Raw genomic sequence first — 10,743 nt, 5'->3', positions numbered from 1 at the left:
ATACTTGAATTTCAATAGAACTTGAAGATATGTAGCGGAAAAAAAAAAAGAGATCTGAACAACACTTGAATTTCAATAGAAGTTGATGATGTGAGGCACATGTAAAAATCATATGAAGTATTCAATGGTTAAAAAGAAAGAATGGTGTAATGTGAATTAATTTGATAATCATGACACAATAGCATGATTTACAACCAAGGTTGTTAAAGTATTTATGACAATAACCAAAGCAAAATGAATAATTTCGTATCCCCAAAACATCATTTTGGATGAAAAAAAGATCCCTCAAGCAGGTTATTGAAAACATGACAGCAAACGCTGTTTTGAAAAAAAAAAAACATGTTTTAGGTTTAAACATGACAGCAAACCAGAGGCCAAACATGTTTACATCCTTAGCTAAATAAGAGTTAGGTCTTGATTTTTTCCACCCAACAAGAGATCAATTAAGGTGAAACAAAAAGTCTAAAGCTAGCAGGCGTAGGTTTTAGATTTTTCTCTTTTTAGTCAATTTGGTAGCCAGCCTGATGACAACTATCAACGAAAAAGAAATTAAAGATAAAAAGGAAACGCGAGAAATTGTTATCTTTGGAGACCCATCTATAAAAGAATTTTTTTTTTTTTTTTTTAAGTTTAAACTTATTTCTACATTTTAGTCAACACAAAGCAACTAGTTTTGGTCTTCAAATGAAACTTTGGTGGGCGCCTCCGCAGTAAGGGCGCATACTTCCAAAGTTAGTGACCGAACTTTTGCAACGATAAGTATCTTGACCAAGCATGCAAGATCTACTTACCAAAACGAAAAGTTTCACGACTCGATTATCATTTATCACCTCCTTTAGTCTAGAAAACAAGAGAAGTTCAGTTCACGAACGCATGAACATGCAACTAAAGGAACGAAGATCAAAATAGAGAACGTAAAGCAGTGTGATCTTATTTTGAAGCTTTTCTTCAAATGCCGATATTTTTCGATAGAAAAGAACCGAGAGAACATCTAATTTCTAGAGGCCAAGGCCAAGGCCAAGGCCAAGGCTCTGAATTTCGCACGTCGGTTTTCAAATTGGAATTTCCTTCGACTTTGTTTATTATCCACGCGAATTTTTCATTTCTATGCTGAAGCAGTTTAGTTGCTCACCTAATCCCCCATTCAAACTTCAACGTTCCCCATCTATCCCCAAGTCTTACCATCATAGGTCTGTGATGGGCATCGGAGTTCTCTTCGCGCTTTGATCTCAAATTCAACGCTGCCACTCCTCAATTTCCTCTTATTCTGTTGACAAATCTCTCTGCACGTCGTTGAGCAAGCCAACACAGAGAAGGAAAAAAAAAAAAAGCAGGCAGAACCCATCGTCAACGATCGAACTGCAACCCCTGTCGACCCTTTTCTTTACAATTTCTGCGGCACCATGATCGTCCTTCATCTCCGTTCCCCAGTACAAACTCTTGTTTTCCCCTGAGAAAGCCAATGGACAGGAGGCTCTTCGACGCCTCCGTAAGGGGCGACGCCGAGGTGCTGCGCCAATTGGTGGCGGATGATGAGGTGCTGCTTGATCAGGTGGCGACGGCGACGCGAGCCACGCCGCTGCACCTGGCAGCGAGGTTCGGTCACGTGTGCTTCGCCGCCGAGGTCCTCCGCGTCCGCCCAGCCATGGTGAGCGCCGAGGACGCCTCTCTGGAGACCCCTCTGCATGAGGCGTGCCGGCAGGGGAGCGTGGAGATGGTGCAGCTGATGCTAGAGGTTGACCCTGTCCTGGCCTATAGACTCAACCGCGACGGCGAGAGTGCCCTTGCCGTGGCGTGCCATGCCGGAAACCTCGAGGTCGTCAAGCTTCTGCTGAGGGATACGAGGGTGTCGCGGTTAGAGGTGGACTCGCCGTTCACTGCCTTGCATTCGGCTGCTTTGTACGGGCACGCAGGTGATTCCTTGTTCCTTTTCTAGTCGTTGCAACTTTAATTGGTCATTCTCTGTTGATTGTGTTTAATTCCGTTTTTTCGGCAAGATCTTCTTCCTCTCGATTCACAAAAATTGGTCTTTCCTTGACAAATAAGGGAGTATGCCAATTATTGAACAGGAGAACGTAGAGGAATTCTGCGGAAATTTGTTGCAATGCTCATTTCACCTATAGGCAATCAGGAGATTTAGCTTCCCAATTTGATTGAATCCTCTCTTTCAAAATTAAAGATGGTTGATATCAAGGATGCTAATAAACCCTAAACCCTAAAACCCGAGGTAGATAACAATTCTGTTTGCATTTTTACTGACAGCTGTCAAGGAACTGATTGACTGCGATAAACACAATGACAATGTGCGCATGAAAATTGATCCTTTCTGAAATGCATCAGTTTGAAAATCTTAACGCAGACTGCTCTGGTGAACTTTCTAGAAGATGATAAGATCATAAGAACCATTACAATTCGGATACTTGGAGAAATTAATGAAAGTCTATGTCTGATATATCAGTAGCATGTTTTTATAAGGTTCTCTGTCCAATGCGAAGGAGCTGCGACACGAAACGAACACCAAAAAAGTTAATGGTGACCCCATAAAATAGTGTGGTGATACCCTGGCTTATCTCAATTGCCGAGTCTATATGGATGTTTCTTAGTAGATCATGGAAGTGCGCTGACTTGTGCCATTTTCATTTTTTCTTCTTTGTTCATGGAAGTAATTTGTTACAAAATTGTGCAGAAATTGTGCAGGAGTTACTAAAAGTGCAGCCAAGCTTGGCATCAACCTTTGACAAATTTGGCTTCTCGCCTTTACATCATGCTTGCTGGAAAGGTCACCTTGATGTAACAAGAGCGCTGTTGCAGTTTGATTCTGATCTTTGCTCTCAGAGGGATGTCGATGGGAGAACACCACTACACTTGGCAGCAATAAAAGGTTGGGTTAGCATTTTAGATGAAATTCTGTCACAAAGACTGGACATAGCTGAGATCTTAACAAGCCTAGGGGAAACTGCTCTGCATCTGACTGTGAAGTACAACCGGCTTGAGGCATTCAAGTATCTGATGGAAAAACTTGATACCTCTGAGTTTATCAATCTTCAGGATGGTAATGGTAACACAATTTTGCACCTCGCTGTGGCTGGAAAGCACATCCAAGTATGACATGATCTCTCTCTCTCTCTCTCTCTCTCTCTCTCTCTCTCCCCCCTCCCCCTTCTCCTCGACCGGATAAGGAGGAGAGTAACCATCAGATAATCATGAAAGCAACAAAGTGTGGATCTCTTTTTTCATGTTCATGAGCATCAAACATAATGATGGATCATGACATAGACAGAGACAAACATACACTAACATGAACTGCGTACATATGCATGCAGCTTCTGATGTATGCTGCTCCATTTTTTTTCCCCCTTTCTCATTGTTAGGTATTATACGTTTCAAGTTTCTCTTGGTATTTGGGTTATCACATTGACATAGACTGAGACGCAATTGCCACTTTGGTCATGTTTCTAATGCAAGAATCAAATAAATGCATCTCCATACCTTTGTTATCTCTTCACATTGTTAGGTACTATACGTTTCAAATTTGTCTGGTGATTTTGGTGTCTTCGGGAAAAAAAAAATTAGAGGTGTGATGATGTTGAGAGACATTTTCACTCCAAATGGACAATATGTATTTCCTAAAGAACATACATTATCAGTTCTTTTACAATAATCTCTACTTCACATGATAATAGGTTCATTAATGTTGATGCATATTGTTGAGCTTTTCTTCTTAAAATGCAATGTGCATGTCAATTTCTTTATACTAACACTTGCTCTTAAATAATTGAAAGTTTGATCCATAGACTGCATAGATCCTTAGCCTGTATTTGACTTCGTTTTTTGGTTTCAGATGGTAGAGTATCTTATCGATAAAACCACAATAGAATTGAATGCTTGCAACCAAAACGGGAGTAGTGCTCTTGACTTGACACAAGAAAATGGTAGCAATCCTGATGTCCTTTCTATACGTCTGATACTAATGAAAGCTGGAGCTGAGAGGAGCAAGGCAACCCAATACCTGGTTCCAAGTTATGCGTCATCGAGAAACAACCGAAGTTCAGTGTCCCAGAAGTCCCAGAACCTATTTAATAGTTTCCATCAAAGGGAAATTGGTACCAAGTTCCATGAGCACTTGGGTAGTGCTGCAGAGACGGTAATGGTTGCTGCCACACTGCTTGCCACAGTTGCTTTCAGCGCATCAATCAGTCCTCCTGGTGGCGTATATCAAGGTGGTGAATCGATTGGCACAGCAGTCATGGCTAGAAATGTTTTCTTCAAGATTTTCACAGTTACTAATGACCTAGCACTGTTGACATCACTAAGTATTGTCATGGGTCTTGCCACTATTATCCCCTTCAAGCAGAAGTCAGTTTGTAGGCATTTTCCAAAGATCTACTGGTCTATGTACAGCGCTGTTGTGTTCACAATTTTAGCTTATTTGTCATCCAGACTTGTTGTCTTTCAATCACACAGTGGATACACCAAATGGCTTATGCTGCCACTTTGCATAGTTGCACCGATAGTATGTGTTCTGTTCTTCTGGCGAATGTGGAGAAGACCGGTCCTTGATCATAGAGATGTGGGAACTGAGATAACCAAGACTACAAGTATCACCGGAGCAGATCAGATCCCTGAAGCTAAGAGAAATGATATGATGAAAATTGGCTGGAAAAGTTCATCAGGAGCGTCCCATTGGATTGGAGATGCTTCAAGAAGAGAAGGTAGAAATGAAATCAGTCTTATTCGACAACTATCCCTGTGGAGTCACCAGATGGGCATTGTCAACCCGAATGCACCGATTATCCGGCACAGCTATTGAAGGCTTTGCTCTTTACATACCTGTAAGTTGACACAAGTTTAGCAAAGTCAGCATATTGCTGGCGGAATATCAACCAGTTCCACAGGCAAACAGCTTTTTAACCAGCATCAGGTCTTGTCTGGAACTACTATCCTCTTAAATGACTTATTCTATTCATGTAAATGACTTATTCTATTCATGATGTTCAAAATGATGTTCAGTATAAACTTCCTGTACCATAAACGGCATTGTTATTTAAAAGGAGGCAAACTATTCATTTTGCAGATGCAGTGATAAGCTTGCGTTGTCCCTCAAGGATGAAACTTCAAATCCAAAATACGCAAGTCTGATGAAAACCTCCTACTACTTGATGTCTAACCGAGAACCGACTTTCTTGGTCTTACGCACTAATTTTTACCAGTCCTGATATTCACAAAAGTTACAAAGCAAAACAAATCAGAAAGGATTTCTCAGCTCAATTGCTCAATTTCGGTCTCGTGGAAGAGACTCAAGGTTGAGCTAGAAGTATTAAAAGTTAGCACTAACCTACATGTTTAATTCAGACTTTGGTTTATATAAGTTTTTGTTAGGATACGTGTTGCAAGTCTGCTATATGTGTGTGCACGCACGCATACTTGCTAATGATAACAAAGTTGGTCAGTACACACGCACACGCATGTTTGCTAATGATAACAAAGTTGGTCATTTAATTTTCTGCCTTAAGGTTGGCTTGTGGAGCCTAAAACAGAGGTAAGCACTGGGCCGTGGACTCAGCAAGCCCCTGGGTTCCTAAGCCGTGCGGGTCCAGTCCTGGAGAATGGACATGGAAGACAAGACGGGTGCTCATGGTCTGGGTTGGCCAAGTAATCAGATCTCAAACTCAAGATATGTCAAGATGAGTTTAACCCACCAAAAGTAGGTATAGCTCATAAGCAGCCTAAGCGTGAAAGCAAGGATAAGGCTCAAATGTGGGCCTAGTGTCTAAGTTTGGGTCTGCCTTTAAGGCCCTAACGCCGCCGGCCCTCATATCCACCTCTTGTGAAAAGTGGCAGTAGGCAGTCGCTAAATTAAGAGAAGATGGGGAAGCCTGGCTCCTGGTCCGAATGGGATACGTGTGGCTTTCCATTTAAGCTTGAAAAATGATCGCAGAAGTTTTGATTGCTTTGTACTGGAGTAACAGATAACGCAATCACATAGGTAATAATTATCTAATCCCATTGTGGGGAACGTGCATGCTCACGGGGATTGACCTCGGGCCTTGTGAGAAGTCTACTGGCACTAGCTTTCAACACACTCGGGCGACCAAGTAATTCATGCGAAGAACCTACTCAAGGGAGGAGAGTGACTATTTTAATGTTGTAAAAACCAGTTTTCCACTCGCATCGAAGACCTTAAATGACAATACATACTGGCTATATATATATATATATATAAGTTATCTGCGTGCCGCACATATATGCTGAATTTGTCTTATGTCTGCCAATATTTGAAGCTGGCACCCTAAGGAGATTGGGGGTATGGGTTGGGGCTTGAGCTACCTTTTTTGTGGTAGAATGAAATTCTCTTCCTGCCCATTAAAAAGAGGCAGAATGGACCTTTATATGGCGAACTACGCACCGATACCATGAGTATTGCAAGCAGATGGACTTCAATGTCGATAATTTTGGGAGTGTTTGATTAATTAAGCCCACGAATGCTTACCAGGTCGTCGGCGAGAAATTTTTAGGAAACCCCCACCGAATGATCTTGTGGACCCATATGAATCTCTCGCACCATATGTCACTAGATTTCACTCGCTTCCTACGCACATACACACACGCATCCCCCCTTTCCTAAAAGTTTCTTTTCACCTCCAGCTTGAACGGATTTCTGTTTTGTCATCTATCTTTCTATGCATCTTTATTTTGCCCTCTCTCTCACTTGCTCGCCTGTTGTAGGAAATACAAAGTGGAGATTTATCGTTAAAGTAATTCGTTGATAGTTAAATTATCAGTTCAAGTAGATCAAATGCCACCGATATCCGTTCCTTTTGAGGATCAGTAAATAATTTTCGGCTCCAAATGGTGCCCTCCTAAATTAATTGGACACAATGGACACTAAGAGGAGATCTGGGTTTGGTGGCTGGAAGATAGCCGTCTCATCATCGTCATATAAAGAAAACGAAATTTGAAACTCCTTTTTTGCCATTTACAGTAGAAGTTTGGAAGCTAAATTTCAGTGAAGAAGAGTTTATTTTAGGCATTTAACGAGTAAACAATTCTGCATCTTTTTATAGTTGTCAGACAATAGGTTAGGTGGCTTTAGAATACATGGCTTTCTTCCTTTTTACCCACTTCAGTCTTTCACTTCATGAACTTGTTCTGTTAGTCAATTAGCCATTGTTCACAGAGTACCTCCCCCTTTGATATCTAAGTAGATCATGTTGAACCACGTTAGCAATACACCCTGAAATCTTCACCACATTTTGGCGTTCGGATGGCCATGGCGACATCAATAGCTTGGTCGCTGCCACATCAAGGGCATCTTTACAGTAGGGCCCCCACTCTTTCTACAGGAGATGCTTAAATTGAATCAGCCGAAAAGTCTGAATCTTAGAGCATTAGGATCACCAGCTCAGTTGTGACTTTTGTTCTTTCTTTCTTCTGTTTGACTTGTATTTTTCCCTGTCGGCTATCACAGTAAAACTGTCATGACGTGTATGGACAAAACCAGCTGCGAAGTTTCATGGCTGCTGCCTGGTGTGGAAAAAATTAGGCAAATAATATCCTCTATACATAGCTACCCACTTTCTTTAAAGCTCTTCCCCCTCGCTTCTTTCTCTTATCTGCTGGAGGGATGGACAGAAGGCTCTTTGATGCTTCAGTCACTGGCAACACAACGATGTTGTACCAATTGGTGCAGGAGGATGAAGAAATTCTTGATCAAGTCGATGCAAATTATTTGAACACGGCACTGCACCTTGCAGCGAGGTTCGGGCAGAGAGGATTTGCAGAAGAGCTGATCAAGATCCGGCCGGCGATGGCATCGGCAGAAAACAGGAAATTGGAGACTCCCCTTCATGAAGCCAGCCGTGAAGGCAACTTGGAGGTCTTAAGCCTGTTGGTTGACATGGATCCGTGTGCTGTTTTGAAGCTCAATTCAGAGAACGAGAGCGCGCTGTCACTGGCTTGCAAGCGAGGCCATGTGAGTGTGGTGAAGGAGCTGCTGAGCAGGTGGCAGCTGCTGGCTGCAGAGGTCGATAGCCCTCTCACTTCTCTGCACATAGCTGCCTCTTGCGGATATACAGGTAACCAAGCCTTAAAGCTTTGTGCACATCTCTGTCGCTATGTGTGTCATGTGGATTGTTAGTTCAAGGTAACCACCGCTCACTCTGTTGTTGAAGTGTGGAGCCTGATCTACTTAATAGCTTTCGTAATTTCCACGGATCCTACTTCGCGAAGTTGCAAGGGGATTCTTCTCCCCTATCTCCATGAGCTTGGAGGCTTGAGGGGTGGGAGCCTCCAAGACGAAAGTTTCTTTAAGGCTTTTATGTAACTTTGCATTGCCCTAATGTTTAAGTAGGTGATCATATGCCTATTTTTGCCAACTTATGCGAAAAGTTATTCTTCAACCTCTTTTCATTACAGATGTGAGAATGCAAACTGGGGGGTGTTCATAGGTAAAGACGAAGGTCATAAAGTTTCCCATACAGTAACCCTTTTATATGCCATGTAAAAACTTAACAGGAGACAGAAAGGGAGGAAAAGAGAAGGGAGAAAGGAGAAAGGATAAAGGTGGAGTTTGACATTGAAAACTTTTATCTACCTATATATGGAATGCCCATTATGCGATTCACATCTTATGCAAGGAAACTGATAATGCTAAAACATGCCCCACTTGTATGCCACTTTCCGCAACTTCTGCTTTAACTTGTGGGCAATTTATCATCTTCTGATATTTATTGTAGTACTTTTCATTTCCTAAAATCTGATATCTCTTCCTTCAATCCCCTCTTTGTCGTCAGCTTCCTATTTCTAGAAATGTGGGCCTTATGCCGTATTCCAGTGTCCTGTGCCCTTGAAAACTTTCAGAACAATGATGAACTGAATGCAAGGTAAGTTTGATAGAAGATTATATATCCTTCTTCAAGGAATCATCCTATCTTCTTGAAACTGGTTCCATCATTTGGCGGAAGAGAATAATTTACTCATGCACAATTCTTGAAGTTATATCACCATCAACTCCGAATTCAGTCAACAGAATGCACCTTTCTTGAGAACAACCGTTGTTTCCTGGATCCCATTGATGACAGTAGCAATGAAAATTTTACGCAGAAATTGTCCGTGAGATACTAAAAGCACGGCCTGACTTCGCTTTTAAGGTGGACCAACATGGCTTCACTCCCCTGCATCTTGCTTCCAGCAAGGGCCACCTTGAAATCACCAGGGATCTGCTAAGACTGAACCCTGATCTGTGCTACCTCCGCGACACTGAAGGCAGAAGTCCTCTACATTGGGCAGCCATGAAAGGAAGGGTTGCCATACTGGACGAGATACTCTCTATTGCACTTGATTCTTCGCAGATGCTTACAAACGTAGGCGAGAGCGTGCTCCATTTGAGTGTGAAGAACAACCAGTTTGAAGCAGTTAAGTACTTGGTGGAGAAGCTGGATGTCACTGAACTGGTGAACTTGGCTGACCACAATGGCAACACCATTTTGCATCTCGCTGTAGCAGGGAAGCTTTCTCAAGTATGTCATCTCTTTGTTTGTCTGTCTGTCTCTCTCCCCCTTTCTCTCTGCGCCTGAATGTTGTTCACTTCCTTCATGTCTTGACCCAGATGGTAAGGTATATAGTGGAGAAGACGGGTGTGGAAGTGAATGCACTGAACAAGAATGGTTACACAGCACTAGACGTTGTTGAGAATGACACTAGCAACTCTGGTGCTCTGTCGATGGGCTCCACTCTCCGGAATGCCGGGGCCAGGGCAAGTGGAGACGTGCCACCTTCCTCCTCTCTCATACACAGAATTGTCGCCTCCCCAGAGGAAGTAATTAGGACTCCCACCATGTCACCAAGCCGCCGAAATTCACCGACGGTGCCACCACGCCGTAGGCGCCGCCATGGCCGCCGGAAGACCTACATTGAGCTTCACGGCGAAGGCCTGCGAAATGCTCGAAACACGATCACTGTCGTGGCCGTCCTCATCGCGACGGTGACGTTCGCTGCAGTGATAAGCCCTCCAGGCGGCACTGTCCAGGATGGTGAGCTCGCCGGCCGGGCCATCATGGGCGGGACTGCTGCCTTCAAGGTGTTCATGGTGAGCAATGATGTTGCGCTCTTCACTTCCTTGAGCATAGTCATCGTCCTGGTCAGTGTCATCCCCTTCCGTCGCCGGACGCTGACCAGGTTGCTGACTGTGACGCACAAGGTGATGTGGATATCGGTGGCGTTCATGGTGGTCGCCTACATGGCTGCCGCCTGGATTATCCTGCCATCCGGAAAGGGGAGGAAGTGGGTGCTATTGGCACTCTATGCTATTGGCGGAGGCACCATTGCGTTGGTGTTCATTGGGCTGTGGGTGCTGCTTGTGAGGCACTGGTTGAAGTTGGAGGAGTTCAAAATACAGAAACAGAGCCATGGCAGGAGAAGCCCAGCTAAAAGCCATAGCCAACTTGGTGATGATGAATTGCCAAGCTTACAGAGAAGATCCGATTATGACTCCTCCAGTGATGCTCTGGAGAGCTCTGAAAAAGAAGGATACATAATGTACTAACCTGATGTAGAAAATATTAATTAATGCAGTTCTAGACGTAAAAGGCTTTGTAGATACTTAGAGCAAGTTTTTATATATGTAGCGGAAATTCTGTCCAATAAATTCCTTGATCAAATTTCAAGACCGTTTTCACTAACTATACGTGTGTTCCACCGTAGCATAAACATCATGGACATGTATTACAATCTGAAGCCATTCAG

At 43.2% G+C, this 10,743-nt stretch overlaps 1 protein-coding gene across 1 annotated transcript; it reads left to right on the top strand.

Annotated features, from left to right (window-relative positions):
• The first annotated feature begins 916 nt into the window (after positions 1-916).
• Positions 917-10,664, top strand: LOC116245955 (uncharacterized). Its single transcript, XM_050075569.1, has 7 exons — positions 917-1,913; positions 2,687-3,102; positions 3,842-4,802; positions 5,514-5,539; positions 7,568-8,075; positions 9,103-9,518; positions 9,608-10,664. Exons 1-7 carry the CDS (start codon positions 1,463-1,465, stop codon positions 10,541-10,543), a joined length of 3,714 nt encoding a protein of 1,237 aa, XP_049931526.1. The 5' UTR covers positions 917-1,462; the 3' UTR covers positions 10,544-10,664.
• The last annotated feature ends 79 nt before the right edge of the window (positions 10,665-10,743 follow it).

Source organism: Nymphaea colorata, chromosome 1 (assembly GCF_008831285.2).
Source record: "Nymphaea colorata isolate Beijing-Zhang1983 chromosome 1, ASM883128v2, whole genome shotgun sequence".
NCBI lineage: Eukaryota > Viridiplantae > Streptophyta > Magnoliopsida > Nymphaeales > Nymphaeaceae > Nymphaea > Nymphaea colorata.
The sequence above is the reverse complement of the archived record's forward strand: the minus strand, read 5'-3'. Positions and strand labels throughout refer to the sequence as shown.

Excerpts from the sequence above, each read along its gene's own strand:
- LOC116245955 (XM_050075569.1), top strand. The coding sequence starts at position 1,463 with ATGGACAGGAGGCTCTTCGACGCCTCCGTAAGGGGCGACGCCGAGGTG. Across the intron at positions 1,914-2,686 it reads TGCTTTGTACGGGCACGCAG|AAATTGTGCAGGAGTTACTA; the intron begins GTGATTCCTTGT and ends AAAATTGTGCAG. Across the intron at positions 3,103-3,841 it reads TGGCTGGAAAGCACATCCAA|ATGGTAGAGTATCTTATCGA; the intron begins GTATGACATGAT and ends TTTTGGTTTCAG.